General features: G+C 44.0%; 1 protein-coding gene across 7 annotated transcripts in view; it reads right to left on the bottom strand.

The window, feature by feature from the left end:
- The window catches only part of ASH1L (ASH1 like histone lysine methyltransferase), a 197,625-nt gene that overhangs the window by 92,542 nt on the left and 84,140 nt on the right, over nt 1-20,943 (bottom strand). For 5 of the 7 annotated variants that reach the window (XR_007148040.1, XM_047839911.1, XM_047839909.1 and 2 more), the window contains exons 5-6: nt 12,977-13,721; nt 1,734-1,913 (exon numbers count right to left, since the gene is read on the bottom strand). Coding sequence is in view for 6 of the 7 variants with exons in the window: in XM_047839911.1 (XP_047695867.1) it covers nt 1,734-1,913; nt 12,977-13,721 (925 nt within the window). In the remaining variant the exon portion in view is untranslated. The remainder of the gene's footprint in view (nt 1-1,733; nt 1,914-12,976; nt 13,722-20,943) is intronic. The other 2 variants (XM_047839914.1, XM_047839915.1) reach the window with 1 other exon arrangement.

Here is a 20,943-nt window from a genome sequence, read left to right as displayed (position 1 = left end):
ACTGAGCACGACCAGGGGAGGGGCAGAGAGACAGGGAGACACAGAATCCGAAGCAGGCTCCAGGCTCCCAGCTGTCAGCACAGAGCCTGACGCGGGGCTCGAACTCATGAACTGTGAGATCACGACCTGAGCCGAAGTCGGACATTCAACAGACTGAGCCACCCAGGCGCCCCTCGTGACATTTTTTAAGTTAAAGGAAAAGAAATGTGTATCTTCTTAAATTCTGGAGTACTTGAATTTCCTATCATCGGCATCTGCAACGAATAAGCTTAATGACTAAAACATTTTCATGATCCTAGAAGCAAGAATGGGGTACAAGGAGTTTATGTGGAATCTACCTCAGTGGTCAATCAATAGAAAACTTTTCACTGCAAAATAAGGTGCTGTGGCTCACATGCAGACACTTCAACCTCGCCGAGTCGGACATACGTCTAAAATGTAACCTTTCCTTCACACCCTCACGACCTTTTGACGGACGCCGAGTGTCTGTTGTTGCAGCCCTGTCATACACTGTCTGCTCTGTCACTAGAGTTATCCAAAAACACACACAACACACACACACTTTTCCTTTCTTAAAAATACCACGTTGGGGCACCTGGGTGGCTCAGTCGGTTGGGTGACTGATCGGGGGCGCTTGAGATCAGGTCCTGATATCATAGTTCACAGGTTTGAGCCTCATGTCGGGCTCTGTGCTGATGGCACGGAGCCTGCTTGGGATTCTCTCTCTCTCCCTGCCCCTCCCCCACTGGAGTTCTTTCGTTTTCTTCCCCTCTCTCTCTCCCTCTCAAAATAAATAAATAAACTTAAAAAATTCATCATGTTTATACACAATGACACAGTCAGTTGATGTCTCTTTCAGGCTCTACACCTTCTTTTTTTTCTTTTTTAGAGATTTTATTTTTTAGTAATTTCCACACCCAACATGGGGCTCAAACCCACAACCCCAAGACCAAGAGTCACATGTTCTGCCGACTGAGCTGGCCAGGCACCCTTGGGCTCTACACATTCTTAATTGAGCTGCTTCTTGAGCTGCTCCTCCCGAAGGGATAGGACGTTCCTACAAGGAGCGTATTTCACTCCTCCAGCAAAGTGTTTGAAGACACAGAAAACACTCAACCAATGAGGAATGAATGTAAAAAATCAAGATCATTTTAGATACCCACATAGTACCATTTCTCTTATTTTTAAAAAAGAAAAAAGATACCGCTAGAAAGGCAGAGAGAAGAACAGGGAAGATGCTGAAACTAATATTACACCAAATGTTAAGTAATTAGAATTAAAAAAAATTGAAACAGGGGCGCCTGGGTCAGTCGGTTGAGCGTCCGACTTCGGCTCAGATCATGATCTCACGGTCTGTGAGTGCAAGCCCCGCGTCAGGCTCTGTGCTGACAGCTCGGAGCCTGGAGCCTGGAGCCTGGAGCCTGCTTTGGATTCTGTGTCTCCTTCTCTCTCTGCCCTTCCCCTGGTCATGCTCACTCTCTCTCTCAAAAATAAACAAACAGTAAAAAAAAATTTTTTTTAAAAATTGAAACAAAACCCAAAAGAGCAGGAAGGTAATTAGCCCCGAACAACACAGCGCAGTGTCACGAGCATAGTGGACGCCGCGGTGTCTGTGATGAGGTCAGTATTTGTGGGCCCTGCACTCATATGGTGTTTTTTGATAGTCAAAGTATCATTTCAAGCACGGAAGAATGGTCTTTAAGACACGCCGGCTGACAGATGCGACTACTTACTCTGCAGTTTTGTAAACGTCAGAATACAGCCCTGCTTTCTGATACTTCTTCTTTGGGGGACGTGGGGCCTTCTTCTCCCTTGGGATGAGAGAAAGCACAGGCTGCAAGCTACCTTCAGGTTCGGGAGGCTTGGCTGGGGTTTCAGGAGGACCAGGAATCTCAACTGTTGTTTCAGTAAAGCTAGAAAGAGAGTTTAAAGGTAATTTTTATTACTGTCTATTCAAAAAACACCACAGCAAGTAAAACATGAGATACAGCACTTCCTCATCTGACTGTGATGGAGTAACAGATGCCACTCTGGTCCTCCCAACAGAAACTAGTAGAAATATGGTAAACTACTATAAACCTACAGAAAGTTTAGGGCACCTGGGTGGCTCAGTCGGTTAAAAGTCGGACTTCAGCTCAGGTCGTGATCTCGCGGTTCGTGAGTTCAAGCCCCATGTTGGGCTTTGTGCTGACAGCCCACAGTCCGGAACCTGCTTCGGATTCTGTGTCTCCCTGTCTCTCTGCCCCTCCCCCCTTGCGCTCTGGCTCTCTCTCTCTCAAAAATAAACAAACATTGAAACTGGAGAAAGTTTACAAAACAATGATCAGACATTAGACAACACTGTAGGATTGTGATCACCAAGAAAATTGAAAAGAAAGAAAAAAATAGAAATAAGAACTGTGTTCACAGGGAGGATGATGATGGAGGGAGTAGAGCCACAGCAGAGAACAGCCAACAACATAAACCGGAAAGACAGAGAACGCTGAGGGCACTCGGGCTGGTGAGGCAGAGCACTGGTGTGGAGAAAGCCACGGAGGAAAGTAATTCTAGACTAAAGTCCAGGTGGTACCTACACAGGACGAAATTCTCTAAAGCCAGACAAAGAGCTACCAGAGTGCTGGGACCTGAACAAGTCCAAGAACTCGTACATGATGGTCGCTACTCTGATTCCACTAGGCAGAGTGGAGAGAAACTGCAGGGCATTCCACAGACAATCCAGAGGGTAGTGTCACCCAGTTTCATAGGACTCAACTATCCCTAGACCAAAGGCTAGCACTAATAAAGCTTAAAAACAGTCTTCCAAAGGATCTAAACTGAACCACAAGTAACTTAACTGCCTACCAAAAAAACTGTGAACATTTGGAAAAGAACAAAAACTAGATACACAATTATGTGACATCTACAAAGTAAAAAAATTCATAATGAAAAAACCCCAAAGATTCATGGCCAAATATTTTCCAAATTTGATACAAAGTACAAGCTCAAAGTTCCAAGAAGCTAAACAAGCCATTAACAATATAAACTCCAATACAGCAAGGTGTATCACAGTAAACTGCTAAATAAATACCGAAAAGTTTTTAAAAGCCAGAGGAAAAAATAAACAATCTATACAGGAGTACAAAAACAGGAATGAGTATTTCATGTCTGAAACAATTCAAGGCTGAAGGCAATGAGATAACATCTTTAAGTGCTGGAGGAGGAGGAGGAGGAGGAGGAGGAGGAGGAGGAGGAGGAGGAAGAAAAAGCCTGTCCAAGTAGAATTCTAAGTCAATCAAAAACATTTTTTAATGTTTATTTCTGAGAAAAAGGGAGAGAGAGAGAGAGAGAGAGAGAGAGAGAGAGAGAGAGAGAGAGAGACTGAGACTGACTGTGCACACATGAGGGAGAAGCAGAGGAGACAGGGAGAGTCCGAGCAGACTTCGGTGCTGTCAGCACAGACCCTGATGTGGGGCTCGAACCCACAAACCGTGAGATCACGACCTGAGCCGAAGTCAGACGCTTAACTGACCGAGCCACCCAGGCACCCCTATCAAAAACATCTTTAGGGGCGCCTGGGTGGCTCAGCCGATTAAGCGTCCGACTTCAGCTCAGGTCACAATCTCGCGGTTAGTGGGTTCGAGCCCCGCGTCAGGCTCTGTTGTTGACAGCTCAGAGCTTAGAACCTGCTTTGGATTCTGTCTCTCTCTGCCCCTCCCCAACTTGCACTCTGTCTCTCTCAAAGATAAATAAACATTGAAAAAGTTATTTTTTAATCTTTAAAAATTAAGTTGATTCTAGCTCCAGGCAAAGATGGAATAGATATTGCCACTTATCCTTGCACTAGGTACAAGGAAAAACCCTGGAAAATATACATAAAATAAAAATAAGCAAGCAGATTGGTTAGGGACCTTAGGCCCAAAACAATGACATGGCAGGGAATGGGTTTTTCTATTTCCATGAAAACCACATCACTGGGCTATTGCACTGAATTTGTAGATCGCTTTGGGTGGTTCTGAGATCTTAACAACATTAAGTCTTCCAGTCCCTGAACGCAGGCTGTCTTTCCATTTATTTATGTCTTCTTTAATTTGACTGAACAATGATTTGTAGCTTTCAATGTACAAGTTTTGCCTTGCTAAGTTTATTCTTTTTTTTTAATAAAAAATTTTTTTCAATGTTTATTTTTGATAAAAAGTATAAGCAAACAGGGGAGGGGCAGAGAGACAGAATCTGAGGCAGGCTCCCAGCTCCACGCTGTCAGCACAGAGCCCGACGCAGGGCTCGAACTCACGGACCACGAGATCATGACCTGAGCCGAGGTCGGACGCTTAACCGACTGAGCCACCTAGGTGCCCGCCCCTTTTTTTTTTAATTTTCTTTTTTAAGTTTCTTCTTAAGTAAGCTCTACAACCCAACATGGGGCTTGAACTCACGACCCCAAGATCGAGTCGCATGGCTCCACCTACCGAGCCCCCCGGGGCCCCTTGCTAAGTTTATTCTTAGGTCTGTTCTTTTTGATGCCACTGTAAGAAGAACTGTTTTTGTAATTTCCTTCTTAGAAAATTATCAGTGTATAGAAACGCAACTGATTCTGTGTTTTCAAGTTTGCTGAACTTGTTCAAAAGCTTCTACAGCTGTTTTGTTTGAGATCTTTAAGGGCTCATGTAAGATCACAGCATCTGTGACCACAGCTCATCATACTGCTTCCTTTACACTTTTGAAGCCTTTTACTCCTTTTTCTTGCCTGACTACATCAGTCAGCAATTTTAATACTAGGCTGAATTAAAGCAGCAAAAGTGGACATTCTTCCTCATTTCTGATATTAGGGGAAAAGTTCTCAATCTCTCACCATGGATCCTGTTAGCTGCAGGGTTTTTTGTCTAAGGCCTTTAATATGTTGAGGTAATTTTCCTGTTCCCAGACTGCTCAGTTTTTATCATAAACGAGTTAGTCTGTGAAATTACATTTCTACACTTATTGATACGATTGTGTGATTTTTCTTCTTTAGCCTTTTGATGCGATGAGGAACCTTAATATGCTTTTAGATGTTGAACAAGTCTTTTATAACTGGGATAAATCATCCTTGGTACTTGGTAACAGGATCAATCGATTTATCTATCCAATCAATTAATTTGTTATTTCTCTTTTCACCTGTTCTTATTTGTTTGTTTGATTGATGGATTGGTTGCTGTTCTCCTTATCAGGCAAATTCATTTCTACTTCTGTGCCTTACCTTCTTTTTCTGTAATCAAAAACAATTTCTGCTTTTCTGTTTATCACCTGCATACATCAATTCTCCCAGTGCCACGTTTCCCCGAGTGCTGTCCATAGGCTACACACATCAGAATTACCATGAGGGCTTATAAGACATGCAAATGCCCATCCACAGATTTTTAAAAATTCTCCTTAGTGAAGTCTGAGTGGACAACGTCCCGCCCTTGCCGGTGTCTACACCAACACTGGGCTCTCTCTCCACAAGTGCATCCATCTCATTCTACTCAGGCTCTGACACCCTAGGCGGGGTTGATGTTCTCTCCACTTTGTCCCAGGCCCCAACTCTTCGCTCCATTAAGTCTCCAACACCCAACTCAGGGTCACCATGGTTTCCATACCCCATGTGGACACCTAGACCTAACGACTTTAAGACTGAATTTTTCAGGGCACCTGGGTGGGCTCAGTCGGTTGAGCATCTGATTCTTGATTTCGACTTAGGTCATGATCTCATGGTTCATGAGGTGGAGCCCCATGTCTGGGTCTGCACTGTCAGGGCAGAGCTTGCCTGGGATTCTCTCTCTGTCCTTCCCCTATTGGCATTCTCTCTCTCAAGATAAATGAACATTAAAAAGAAAAAGAAAAGAAGATTGAAGTTTTCTTTTTAATTTTTTTGTTTATTTTTGAGAGAGAGAGAGAGAGAGAGAGAGAGCGAGCGAGTGAGTGACAGCGAGTGCGGGAGAGGGTCAAAGAGAGAGGGAGAGACAGAGAGGGAAACACAGAATCTGAAGCAGGTTCCAGGCTCTGAGCTGTCAGCACAGAGCCTGATGAGGGGCTCAAGCTCACGGACCAAGAGATCATGACCTGAGCTGACGTCAGACACCCAACTGACTGAGCCACCCAGGTGCCCCAAGACTGAATTTTTCAAGAAAAAAAAGAGGAAGAGGTAATGCACACTAAAATATGGTTCATCACAGGGTGCCTGGTGGCTCAGTGGGTTAAGCATCCAACTTTGGCTCAGGTCATGATCTCGCAGTTCATAGGTTTGAGCCCTGTGTCGGGCTCTGCGCTGACAGCTCAGAGCCTGGAGCCTGTTTTGGATTCTGTGTCCCTCTCTCTCCATCCCTCTCCAGCTCGCACTCTGTGTCTCTCTCTCAAAAATAAACAAACGTTAAAAAAAATACATGGTTTCATAATATATCTATCTACATCAATACAGTAATTTGGGGACACCTGGGTGGCTCAGTCAGTTAAGCGTCTGACTTTGGCTCAGGTCATGATCTCGCCATTCCTAACTTTGACCCCAGCGTCAGGCTCTGTGCTGACAGCTTGGAGCGTGGAGCCTGCTTGAGATCCTGTGTCTCCGTCTCTCTCATTCCCTCCCCTGCTTGTGCTCTTTCTCAAAAATAAACATTAAAAAAACTAAATTATTAAAAAAATGCAGTAATTTGTTTACTTTGTGTGTGTGTTTGCTTTATAAAAGTAGGACCAGCTAGTATATCATTTTTAGGAACTTGGTTTTTTTTTTTTTTTTTTTTTAACTTAATGTTTATAAGATTCATCCACTATTATTACATTATCAGCTGTAATTCACGAATCTCTATTACCATATCATTTTCCATTGCGTGGAAAACTGTGTTTATTCCTTTTCATGGTAATGTTGGATATTTCTATTTTCTACATATTATAATGAATCTTGCCACTACCTTTCCGAAAAGTGTTCTGGTGACTGTTGGGCAAGACTTTCTCTAAAGGGTAACTGCTAGATTACATAGGGTTTATTTGTAACACAATTTTGTTGCTGTTTATGTATTCTGGACACCAAAACTGTACACATCACACGTGTTACAAATTTCCCAGTTTGTAGAAAGTCTTCATATATTTGTCATGCCGTTTGATGAATGGAAGTTTAGCTTTAATATAATTGAGTATGTCAGTCTTTTTACCTGTATGGGTACTGCTTTTGAGATCTGGCTTATGAACTCCTTTCTGACAATAAAGTTGTGAAGTTTTTTTCATTCCATTATGGATTTAATCAACTGGGAGTTAACTTTTGTATCTGGGATGAGACAGGATCCAATTTCATTCCCGTTACTATGTAATATCAACTTTTAGGGCACAATTCATTAAATACTGTTCTCTGTCCCTGTCGATAAGCAGTGTTACGGTTTCAGGTAGCAAGGTTGCCTTCTCTTACCGAACCAGTTCCGCACTACCTTAACGCACCACGGCTTCAAGAAGTCTGGGGACAAATCTTTTACGTTATTCAGTAATTCCATCCCTTGGAAAATACCCTGGGGAAATTCGTGCCCATATCCACCAGCATTTTTGGGAAATAGTCTCAAAGTCGAAACGACCCAACAGTGAAGCAGAGAACTGAATTCTGTACCGACGACGGAAAGGACTACAGCCACATGCCACAGCACAGATACAGATGTACATGTTGAGCAAAGAAAGGGAAGACACAGAAGTGTATGTCCTGTGCAATTCCATCCAAACGAAGTTCAGTGAGGGTAAACGAAACGACATTGTCTAGGCTTGCAAACTTAAATGGTGTAAAAGAACAAGGTAAGGAGGTGGTTACATCAGAAGTCAGGAAATTGATTTTGGCTAGTGGTGAAGCAGTTTGTGACTGGGGAGGCACATGGGATACTAGCTAGCCGAGTTCTATACATTCACCCCTTCCATGTCTACATCAGTGTTGGCTTTATGAAAAAAAGATGAACTTATTTCTAATGTTTATGTACTTTCTGTAGGTGTATTCCCCTCCCTACTTCCCCCATCATCTCTAAAGAGTTTTTTGTTTTTTGTTTTTTTAAGTTTGTTTATGTATGTATGTCTGTCTGTCTCCACCCGGTGTGGGGTTTGAGCTCATGACCATGAGATCAAGAGTCACATGATCCTCCGGTTGAGCCAGCCAGGTGCCTCTAAAGAATTTTAAGGAGAATGGAATGATCCTTTTCTTTCAAGTATGGTAGAAGTTTCTGGTCCTGCTGCTTTCTTTGCAGCAAGATTTTAAATTAAAGATTGGATTTATGGAAAAGAAACACTCAGGTTATCTCTTCTTGAGTAGGTTTTCCCTAGGAATACGTACATTTCAACTGAGTTTTCCAATTTGGGGGGCATAACATGCTTATAGTAGTCATTTTTTAATCTCTCATATACAGCTTATCTCCTTTTTAACTTATAATTTTCTTCACTGATCAACTTTACTAGAAGTTTGTATATTTTATTAGTCTTCAAGGAACTAACTTTGGTCTTCAGTGAGTCTCTCTATTGTACCTTAGCTTTATTTTGTTAATTTAATATATGTTTCATTTCCTTCACTTCCCACTTACCTTTTGGGGCTTATTCTCTGTTTTTTCTCATTTCTTAATTGGACTCACGGTTCATAAATTTTCAGCATTTTAGGAAGTAATATAAGTATTAAAGGCTATGAATCCCACTCTAGCCACCTCTTTAGATACATCCCACAAGTTGATATATGTAGCATAGTGTTGATTCAGTTTTAAGTATTTGAATTATGATTTTATTTTGTCGTTAAATTTTATTTAATTTATTTTAATTTACATCCAAGTTAGTTAGCATATAGTGCAATGATTTCAGGAGTAGAATCCAGTGCTCAACCCAACAAGTGTCTTCCTTAATGCCCCTTGGCCATTTAGCCCATCCCCCCCCTCCCACCACCCCTCCAGCAACCCTCAGTTTGTTCTCTGTCTTTTTTTTTTTTTTTTTTAAATTTTTTTTTTCAACGTTTATTTATTTTTGGGACAGAGAGAGACAGAGCATGAACGGGGGAGGGGCAGAGAGAGAGGGAGACACAGAATCGGAAACAGGCTCCAGGCTCTGAGCCATCAGCCCAGAGCCTGACGCGGGGCTCGAACTCACGGACTGCGAGATCGTGACCTGGCTGAAGTCGGACGCTTAACCGACTGCGCCACCCAGGCGCCCCTGTTCTCTGTCTTTAAGAGTCTCTTAGGTTTTGTCCCCCTCCCTGTTTTTATGTTATTTTTGCTTCCCTTCCCTTATGTTCATCTGTTTTGTATCTTAAAGTCCTCATATGAGTGAAGTCATGGGATATTTGTCTTTCTCTAATTTCACTTAGCATGATACCCTCTAGTTCCATCCACGTAGGTGCAAATGGCAAGATTTCATTCTGATTGCCGAATAATACTCCACTGTGTGTATGTGTATATATATTCTTTATCCATTCACCTGTCGATGGACATTTGGACTCTTTCCATACTTTGGCTAGTGTGGATAGTACTGCTATAAACATGGGGGTGCATGTGCCCCTCAGAAACAGCACACCTGGGGGCACCTGGGCGGCTCAGTCGGTTAAGTGTCCGACTTCGGCTCAGGGCATGATCTCACTGTTCCCGAGCTTGAGCCCCGTGTTGGGCTCTGTGCTGACAGCTCAGAGCCTGGAGCCTGCTTTGGATTCTGTGTCTCCCTCTCTCTCTCTGCCCCTCCCCCACTTGTGCTCTGTCTCTGTCTCTCTCTCTCTCTCAAAAATAAATAAAATGTAAAAAAAAAAAAAAACTTAAAAAAACCCCCCAAAACCCAAGAAACAGCACCTATATACCTTGGATAAATACCTAGTAGTGCAATTGCTGGGTCATAGGGTAGTTCTATTTTTAATTTTTTGAGGAACCTCCATACTGTTTTCCAGAGTGGCTGCACCAGTTTGCATTCCCACCAGTAGAGCAAAGGAGAGATGATTTTATTTTTTACACAGCTTTTAAAATTTGTCCTTTTTCCTTTTAGAACCAGGGTTTGAACCCAGATTCTTCTGATCTAGAACCCAGCTCATAACCATTATACTATTCTTTTCTTAAACTTAAAAAAAATGTCTACTTAGTTTTGAGAGATAGAGCGAGTGAGCAGGGGAAGGGCAGAGAGAAGGAAGACACAGAATCTGAAGCAGGATCCAGGCTCCGACCTGTCAGCACAGAGCCTGACGTGGGGCCCCAACCCACGAACCCTGAGATCATGACCTGAGCCGAAGTTGGATGCTTAACCGACTGAGTCACCCAGGCGCCCCATAACCATTATTCTTTTGCCATGTGGGTTGTTACTAATCAAATAGTGTCCATGCTCTTTAACATGGAATACAAGGCCCTCTGCATGATCTGGCCCCCACAACCTTTTCTTTAGACTCATTCTCTAAGCTCTAGACCACACTACTAGAATTTGCTCTGTGTTTTGGCCACAAAAGCATTCTTTCACTTCCTTGAACCTGCTCTGCCTTTTCATACTGAGCCCATAATGTGTGCTCTAGCCTCACGCCTTACATAACAGATGAAGTCAATTCTTCGGATTTTAATTAGTAATTACTTCCACAGGGAAGCTAGGTCAATCACCTCAACAATTCGTTCTCATAGCACTAACTCTCCCTACTCATACTTAGGCTGCACAATCCAGGAGGACCGGGAGTGTATCTCTATCTGCTTACCACTCTTACCTACCCTCAGCACATGGGGTAAGTAATTTTGCAATAAACACTTACTGAATGAGGAAATGAATAAATTCCTGCTACATACCAAGTACTGTAGTAGGTTCTAACCAGAAAAAGGTGAAAAATTGCTGCTGCCCCTGGGATCTCATACGTCATGTCCCTTCTTGCACAATCTCCTAAGAGGAGTCCCTCCCAGCACGGGGCTCACACTCACGACCCCCAGGTCAAGAGAGGCATGCTCCCCTGACTGGGCCAGCCAGGCACGGCTACACGGTGCGCTCTTAACGCCCACGCCCACAAAGAGAACAGGATTTGAGAAGAAATGAGGTCATGTGAAGAGAGACACAACTTCTCGACCAGTAAGCTTTCAGTTTCACTGATGTATCTACAAGCTTGTGTTACTCATGAAAAAAAAAAAAATATCCTGTATATTCTCTAGGAAAAGAAGTCTTTTTTATAGATGATGCAATAGAGACATATAAGAAACCTCTATATGGGATTCACCAAGGTAGATGATAGAGAAAAAGACTGATAACTGTCCTACTGCTGTTTGGCAAGAAAATATAAAGAAAACCAAATGATGCCCCACAACAAACATTAAGGGTTATCATTCTTTTTTTTTTTTTTTTTTTTAAGTAATCTCAACGTTTATTTATTTTTGGGACAGAGAGAGACAGAGCATGAATGGGGGAGGGGGCAGAGAGAGAGGGAGACACAGAATCGGAAACAGGCTCCAGGCTCCGAGCCATCAGCCCAGAGCCCGACGCGGGGCTCGAACTCACGGACCGCGAGATCGTGACCTGGCTGAAGTCGGACGCTTAACCGACTGCGCCACCCAGGCGCCCCATAATTTAAGTAATCTCTACACCCAACATGGGGCTCAAACTCACAACCCCAAGATCAAAAGTCACAGGCTCTTCTGACTGAGCCAGCCAGGCGCCCCAGGGTTATCATTGTGACTGCATGTAATGAGCACTTAAAAAACAGGTATGGAACACAACACATACTAATGTCTTCTAATATGCAAAAACGTGCAAATTAAAATAAGCAGCAAGTAACATTTATGAAGTATATTTCACCTGTATCAGATTGAGGAAGGTTTTCTTTCCCTGCCCCCGGATAAAGATTTTTTTAAAAAGATAGTTTCCAGGGTAGATAAGGGTGGGGGGTAAAGAGTATGTGACTATTACCGCATGATGCTAGTCAAAGTATAAACAGACGTGGCTTTTAAGACAGCAGTCTGACAATATATGTTAAGAGGCTTAAAATGTATCTAGCAGTTTCAATTTGTATTTCTCCGTGAACAGAGGGATGCCATTAACTGTGACTGACACGCTACATTTAGTAAAGGAAAAGCCATTTGCAAATGCTGAATATTGTCATTAGCTCATTGAAAAATACCAAATATACCTTCAGGGAATGAATCTGGTTGGATACATAACAAAAGGATTAAATGCTCTTATTTTGGATGACTTTTGGCTCTGTGTTCTATTATCTTTTAGAAAAATGTAAAAATGTAACCAGGACACTATGAAGGAAATAAATCGAACATGCAGAAAAACGTACGCGATGACAGGAAGACAAGGTCAGAGCATACAGGAGATGGTGTGACAGTAAAAATAATTCCAGGCACATACTGGATAAAATAGGTGACCTCTCTGGGCCTGGACCTCCTCACCTGTAGAGCGAGGGGATTAGATTGAATTGTTACATTCCCTGTGCTTAATTATTTATAATTTGGGGCAGTTATAATAAGAACCCCCCTCTTTTTTTAAACCTAACCCTAACTTACTTTTTTAAAGTAAGTGGGGGAGGGGCAGAGAGAGAAGGAAAGAGAGAGAATCCCAAGCAGGTTCTGCACGCAGGCTCAGACTCAGGAACCTTGAGATGGTGACCCAAGTCAAAAATCAAGAGTCGGACGTGGGGGCGCCTGGGTGGCTCAGTCGGTTGGTTGAGTGTCTCACTTCGGCTCAGGTCACGATCTCACTGTTTGTGGGTTCGAGCCCCGCGTCGGGCTCTGTGCTGACAGCTCGGAGCCTGGAACCTGCTTCAGATTCTCTGTCTCCCTCTCTCTCTCTGCCCCTCCCCCGCTCATGTTCTGTGTCTGTCTCAGAAATAAAATAAACATAAAAAAAAAAAAAAAAGAAAGAGAGAGTCGGACGCTTAATGAACTGAACGACCCAGGCGGCCCTGAAGAGGAACTTTTCAATAAAACAGAGAAGTGCAGGTTTTCTATAACGAAGAGTCACTCAGCTGCGTATGGATAGGTCACATCTGTGACACGTCTGTGTGTCCTCCACCCAGACCAAGCGTGAAACCAGGAATTACCTTTCAGTGCGCTCTCGTTCTTCCTCTGGGAACGGCTTCTGCTTTTTCTTGGTCTGTTCTTCCAAAAGCCAACGTTTCCTCTTCAGCCCCTTCTTCTGTTCTGGACTCAGGTTCACGCTCTGGACAACAGCCTCGATGACATCTGTAACGGTGTCAGGACGGAAGGGCGCCGCTGCTCTCTCCTCGCCTTCGCTCAGCTCGGGGCCGACCAACTGGGCGGCCTGGAAGGCTTGCATCGACACCACGGCCTGGAGGGGGCATTTCCGAGGTCGGCCTGGTCTGCGTTTCACGAAGTTGTTCCCTGTCCTGGCCTGTCTTTGCAGTTTTTTGGCTTTTAGTATTTTGTTGACATGGTCCAGGTTTTTCTTGGTGGCCAGGATTTTGTCGTAATTGCACATTTTCCGAGCCTGGCGCTGCATGGCTTCCACTACGCTCCTCTTGATGTGCGGGGGCGAACGGCTGCTCGGCAACTTCTCGGAGAGGAGTGAGATGCTACCACTGCAGGAGTCGCCGGGGACCGCAGGCACGAGAAGGCTGTCTGGTCTCCCCGGGGCTCGCTCCTTGCCGTGGCTGTGGCTGTGGCCCGGACTGGAGGAAGGCGGCACAGAGGCGGATGTGATCGCGGCCTCGACGCTCTTCCCCAGGGGCGCCTGGTCCTCATGTTGTACCATCCGCTGCAGCAGACCGTCCACGGAGTCGTCCCCAGAAGCGGTCGCTCTCGGACTTCGAGAGGAAACGCCATTCACTAAACGAGGTGACAAATCACACGCAGAAGAAAAACGAACACAGCCAGTCATTTAAACGACTCTTTACAAGGAAGAAAAGGAGCACTGCTCCATCTGTCCTCACAACATCACACATCCTAAGACCGTGTGCGGTTCTCTCTCCCAGGCAAGTTGGTGGTTTACTTTCCTGAATCAGGCCTATATGACAGTCATCTCAGGAACTTCAAAACTGGCCTATGCCTCCCTATTACCAGTGAGTTAAAAAGCAACAACAATAACGCTCACTCTCTGAGATGAGGACCAGGAATGAATTGTTTATTTCTTCAGAAATGAAGGTCCGTTTGAGTTAGGAGACTCGACAGTTAAAGGCCGGACAAAGACCTTCCACTTAACCCTTGTTACCTTAGTGGCCCAGGGACTTGGTGATCTTTGTCTCCTCAGATACCACTCAGCGCATTTTCGTGACTATACTTCACGTGGGAAAGGCTCCCGCTCCTCTGGCCAGCCATGTTAGTTTCACAGTCTTTGTAAACATCAAATTGTAATAGGCCTACTTCCCAAGATGCCTCGTTGTTTCCTACTAATGATCACAGGTAATGCTTCTCCAAAGTTGATGGATGCATATCCTGTCTATCTGAGTTTAAAATGCAGTAGGATTCTAGGGGCTACTGTACAAGCCCCAGGCATTCCAGATTCCAATCAGATTACACTGGACTTTTTCTCCAATTACCAATAGCTTCCTTCAAATAATATCCAGTAGTACTGTTTAAATTCAAACTCTCAGTGACATTTTATATCCCTAATTTTTAAAATCCGGCCTCCACTGTCTCTCTGATAACCCACTTTCTCTCCCCATTCCTCAGCTCCATCAGCATTAGCCGTAGAGGCCCCTCAGCCCCAGTACTGCAGTGTTACCTTCTACATTTATTGCCCACGGGGGACACGTTCATTCTCATAGTTTCCACGATCAGAACCCACGTGCTAAGCTTCACTTTTACCTGAAGGTCACCAGAATGAGGACTGTCCCCTTCTCACTCTCTGGCCCGAGTGCTTCTCTCCTTGATGCAGGCCTCCCTGCTCCCTTTGACAGTTCATTCAATAGCACGTACATTCTGGTGTCTCCCCAGTCTCTCTTTTCTGAGTAACACCTGTTTTTCTACCTCTCTGCTTTTGCATGTTTCATAGATCTCTCGTACTCCTGTTCATTACCTCCTCCCTCAACCTTGTTCCTCCAAAGCGCCAAGCTCAGTGACTGGTAACATAAAGCCGGCTCTTCCACATTATATACACAGAGCACCAATCGCGTGCCAGGGATTTTGTCAGCCAAGCTCAGGCCACATCGTCTGTCATTTCTCCTCTACTCTCCCCACAACTCAAAACGTTTGATTTTACGTTAGTCTGGCCTCTTGAAACTATCCACTTGCCTTCACACCACCACGGCCCCTCCATACCCAGCTAATCTTGCCTCCCTGCCCTAAAGCAACAGCCCAGCTGCTTGTAGAGCTATTACAACCTGTACATACACAACTCTTTTACTAACTCTCCCTTCAAAGGGTAGGATCGAGGGGCACCTGGGGGGGCTCAGTCGGTAAGGCGTCTGACTTTGGCTCAGGTCACGATCTCACGGTTTGTGAGTTTGAGCCCCCACGTCAGGCTCTGTGCTGACAGCTCAGAGCCTGGAACCTCGTTTGGAATCTGTGTCTCCCTCTCTCTCTGCCTCTCCCCCACTCATGCTCTGTCTCTCTCTCTCTCTCTCAAAAATAAATAAACATTAAAAAAATTTTTTTAAAAAGGGGTAGGATCTAATGCCTCTCCTCTTGAATATGAGTTGCCCTTACTGAGCTGCTTCTGGCAAAGAGAAGTCGATAAGAGGTGAGAATATGGTGATTTCTAAGGTTGGGCTAGAAAAGGCAGGACACATTCCACCTGAGTTTCTCTGAAACTTCTGCTCTGGGAACCCAGCTTCCACATCATAAGTAAGTCCAGGCAATCTCCTGTCATGTTTCCCAATAGATCCCGCTAAGGTCATAGCCAATAGCTTTCATAACAGGGACTGCACTCATGAGTATTATCATATACTCTTTTAGTGTATTTAAGTAAATTATCCCTTTGGATTTGCTTCAAAACAGTTCGTGGATGGGCCATAAGATATCCTGTACAAAATTGTTTTCCTACGGTTGTTTATATATCTCAATGACTACACAGATAGTCTCTACACATATTTCATTTCTTTGAATATCCCTGGAAGGTTAGGAGGACATAGTTCTGGTTGAGCTAGTTGCCTTTATTTTTAATTAATTTATTTTTTAAAGATTGTATTTTTAAGTAACGTCTACACCCAATGTGGGGCTCGAACTCACAACCCTGAGATCGAGAGTGGTGTGCTACACGGACTGAGCTGGCCAGAGGCCCTCCTGCTTGCCCTTCGACTGCAAAACAGAGGGTATCATCCCAGTGCTGCTGGTGATGATGAGAATGCCAGGTCAATCAGGACTGAGGACGGTCAAAGACACTCAGGTTTATGCCAAACAGGAATTAAATTTGCACTTGGCCGTGGAAGAACTCAGGGCCCTACTACTCTACAACAAATTTTCATTGATGTTTTTTTCTGGGTTCCACAGGCAGTGTGAGACAGGAGGTGACACAGAGCATGTGTGTGGAGAGGAGCTCCTTTTCGGGCTCTTCCCAAAGCCAAACTGAAACAAGGAACCACCAGGTTCTTCTGTGGCGGCTTTGTTTCTATTTGCTCTCATCCTGGTAAATGTCACCTTCAGGGAGCGCCAGATTTACGGAAATCTGATGGGGACTTCTGTGCTGCTAGAGCCTTAGGCTTTGTCCTTTGTCTCTTGCACCTGGATGTTTCCCAGTAACCAGGCTCTTGCCACACCAGGCAGATGTCAAGCAGCTCTAACACTCCTAATTCCTGTTAATCAAGTTTTCTGAAAGTTTCTGGTTTCCTGTCTACTTAGTTCAAATTTCAGCAATGTTTTAAGAAATATTTTCCATATTTTATCTAGTGTTTTCAGTTTTAAGTACCGAGAAGCCTATCTGTTGGTTCTGTACATCTCCTCGGCCTCCCTGCTGGAAGCAAAGCTCAAATCCGTACCAGGGTCACCTGAACTCAGACAGCACCTTCTCAAGCAGCCAAACTGCTCTAAGTGCACCTGCAAAGTGGTTTTATAAAAATCGTTTTCCCAATTACTTAACACTTTCTGTCCACATCTTTCTTGACCTCTTTGTGACATCTGACATTAAGAGGTTTCCGTTCCATGTACTCTGTGATTTTTCTATATAAAAAATCTATTTAAAACTTGTATGTTATCACTGATCTCTTTTCTTCCGCTTTCCTCGAAAGCGAATGTTTCTTAAACCTGCATTCCTGCCATCCTCCCAACTGGTATCTTCTTGCTGGGTAATCTCACTCGCTGCCAGATTAAAGTTTGTATCACCTACTGTTAGGCCTGCATCTCTACCAGAGATGCCTCTCAAACTACAAGCCGCCACTTCCGAATGGCTAATTAACATCTCCACCCCAACAGTCCAAACACTGTTCAATTCTAACATATCCCAACCTGAAGCCATTATCAATGCATTTCTCCACACATTTCTTGTCACATTCCACTCTCTACATTGTAATGCTGTAGAGTTTTCCCAAAATGTGTACGCGGTAGACTGAGCCATTATTCATGAATATTTGCTGCCCTGCCTTCAATGACATTATGCACCTGACACTTCCTCGACGTGAGACTTAACCATGCGATCTGCTTTAGCGCTGAAATGTGAGGAGTAACAGTTAGTTCTGGGCAGAAACTTTAAGAGCTGGTCAGTGCGTTGTATGAACCTTCACCCTTTTCCACACGACCAGCAACGCTCCAGATAGAGGCTGGGTTACACAAGGTCCTAGAAGGAAGACAACGCACAACAGACCCATCATGGTCACACGGCGTGAACAGAAAGTAACAACACTTTGCTGTTTCAAGCCACCGAAACGTGGGACTTCTTTTAGCACTGCGAAATCTATCCTATTTTGAACCGCACAATGTATCGAATAATTTTTATCTTCCTGTTCAAAATCCTCTAGTGGCTCCCAACTGCCTCTACAGTAAAGTCTCAATTCCTTCAAATGAAAAAACAAACAAAAAACCCCCCTGTGCCATGTGGGTTATTACTTTTATAGCTTCACGTTCAACCACAATCACACATGACATCCCTCACACGCTAGTAATCTCAAATAACGTGCTGCTCTCCAAAAACAGCATTCCGTTTTATGGTTTTGCGCTTTTCTTCGGACATGTTATTGTCAGTGCGTTAAACACATTCTTACTGTTTACCCACTCATGTACTCAAATTACAGTAGTATTATGTGTCACATCTTCAGGGATGTTGTCTTCTTCTTTTTTTTTCAGTTTATTTATTTTGAGAGAGAGAGAGAGAGAGAGAGAGAGAGAGAGACCGCACACGCGCACCTGAGTAGGGGAGGGACAGAGAGACAGAATCCCAAGCAGGCTTATCAGCACCGTCAGTGTGGAGCCCAACGCGGGGCTGGAACCCACGAACCGTGAGATCATGACCTGAGCCAAAATCAAGAGCCGGCTGCTCAACCCACTGAGCCGCCCAGGCGCCCCAGGGATGTCTCCTTTAGTCACCACGCATGTGGTTAAGTGCTCGAGTTGCCTACACCGACCGGTCTGTTACAGAATTTAACCCACCTTTTAATGGTGAATATGGCTGACTCCTTGAGGGCAGGAACCTTATTCATGTTCGCATCTCCAGTGCTCAGTATTCATAGTAACTCAGAAAGGATTTATTTGAATGAATAAATGGTGGTTGGTTTTATGGTGACAGTAACCTTATGGATCTAGGTAGTATTTCTTTTGTTTACTCAAGTAAAATATTTGGGTGATTTTTCTTCGTGGATATCTCCATGAGATCTCATTCTTTCTTTTTAGGGGTTGGCAAACTTTTTCTATAGATAGCTAGATAGTAAATATTTTAGGCTTTTGAAGACACATACGGTGTCTCACATATACTTTTTCCCTTGCTCCTGTATTTTTTTAAGCTACCCTTTAAAATGTAAAAACAGGGGCGCTTGGGTGGCTTAGTCAGGTAAGCATCTGACTTCAGCTCAGGTTATGATCTTACGGTCTGTGAATTCGAGCCCCACGTCGGGCTCTGTGCTGACAGCTCGGAGCCTGGAGACTGCTTCGGATTCTGTTTCCCTCTCTCTCTGCCCCTCCCCACTCATGCTCTGTTTCTCTCTCAAAAATGAATAAAAGTGAAAAAAAAAAAAAAGTAAAAATAAATAAATAATACAAATAAATAAATAAAAACGTAAGAACAGTTTCTAGCTGGGACTACACCTAAAGAAGCCTTGGGTCGCATCTGGTCTGCAGGCTGCAGCTTGCTAACCTCTGGTCTAGGTCAACATTGTCAAAAGTAGTTCACTGGATGTTTAAGAGTCTCCCTGAAGCAGTATGGAAACAGCACTCTGAGAGACAAAACCCTAGTGATGCTCGAGTTGGTTCCACTGCACCTCTGAGAGCACAATGGTGCTAATAAAAAGCTTCCAATATGTTGAAGCTCATCATAAGATAAATTCAGTAAGTAGAACACGGATACAATTTGACAGGGTGGCCTTGAACTAATGAAGGAGCTAGATTTTCTGACCATAAGTCACAAGTGATTTACTAATCAAAAAACATGGATGAGGGGGCGCCTGGGTGGCTCAGTCAGTTAAGTGTTCAACTTTGGCTCAGGTCACGATCTCACAGTTCCTGAGTTCGAGCCCTGCATCGGGCTCTGTGCTGACAGCTTGGAGCCTGGAGCTTGCTTCGAACGATTCTGTCTCTCCCTCTCTCTCTGCCCCTCCCCCGCTCATGCTCTGTCTCTGCCTCTCTCTCTCAAAAATAAATAAAACATTGGGGTGCCTGGGTGGTTCAGTCGGTTGAGCTTCCGACTTCGGCTCAGGTCATGATGTCACACTCTGTGAGTTCAAGCCCCACGTCGGGCTCTGTGCTGACAGCTCAGAGCCTGGAGCCTGCTTTGGATTCTGTGTCTCCCTCTCTCTTTCTGACCCTCCCCCGTTCATGCTCAGTCTCTGTCTCAAAAATAAATAAACATTAAAAAAATAAAAAATAAATAAATAAAAACATTAAAAACAAAAACGTGGTTAGGGCTGCCTAGGTGGCTCAACTGGTTCACGGCTCGTAGGTTTGAGCCTCACATTGGACTTTGTACTGACAGTCTGGGGCCTGCTTGGGATTCTCTCCCTCTCTCTCTGCCCCTCCCCTGCTCACACGCACACTCGCTCTTACTCTCTCTCTCTCTCAAAAATAAACATTTAAAAACAAAAAACCCCTAAAAACATGGATAGAAAGCCAAGAACTGATAAGTCACTTCCTTGCCTCAAACTTTCAGTGGTCCCTCAGTGTCATTAATAAGGTTCCCTACCTGCCTTTCCAGCCTCACATTCAGTCCTTGACCATAACTACACTGGCTCTTTTATTTAGTTTCTTAAGGTTTACTTATTTTTTAGAGAGAGAAAGAGCACAAGTCGGGGAGGGACAGAGAGAGAGAGAGAGAGAGAGGCAGACACAGAACTGGAAGCAGGCTCCAGGCTCCAGGCTCTGAGCTGTCAGCATAGAGCCCGACGCGGGGCTTGAATTCAAGAACAGCGAGATCATGACTGGAGCCGAAGTCAGAGGCTCAACTGACTGAGCCACCCAGATGCCCCCCTTTTATTATCTCCCCCCACCTGGAATGACCCTACCACTCCCCCATCTCTCCTGATGACACTGACACATTAAAAAGCACTTCCTCCTGTCCAATCCTCACTAAAGGCAGAGGACAGATACATGTATGTTACCCTCTAGTTTGTCTGGTTCTTTTGTAAACACACATACTATCAGAAAAAACAAAAACAGAAACAAAACAAAAACTGGGAGCATAACCTGAACCTATGTAAAAAGTTACACAAATATGACACTGTAGTAAGAGGTTATGTGTATACAAACATTAAACATTTTAAAAGTTGAGGTTAGAAATAATTATTAATAGGGATTCTTCTTTCAACCTCCTAAATTGTTCTGCTTGTCTGAGACATCTGTGAATGCTACTTTGGAAACTACTGCGTTATTACAATAATTTTGTACATACATATATCTAAGTCTTCATAAAGTAGTTCCAATCCACACTGCCTTAGCGCACCCACAGTCCTTCACCTCAACACCACTTGTAAAATCT

The sequence above is a fragment of the Prionailurus viverrinus genome, chromosome F1, assembly GCF_022837055.1.
Source record: "Prionailurus viverrinus isolate Anna chromosome F1, UM_Priviv_1.0, whole genome shotgun sequence".
Taxonomy (NCBI): domain Eukaryota; kingdom Metazoa; phylum Chordata; class Mammalia; order Carnivora; family Felidae; genus Prionailurus; species Prionailurus viverrinus.
Note: the sequence above shows the minus strand (reverse complement) of the source record. Positions and strands in the feature narration are given on the sequence as shown.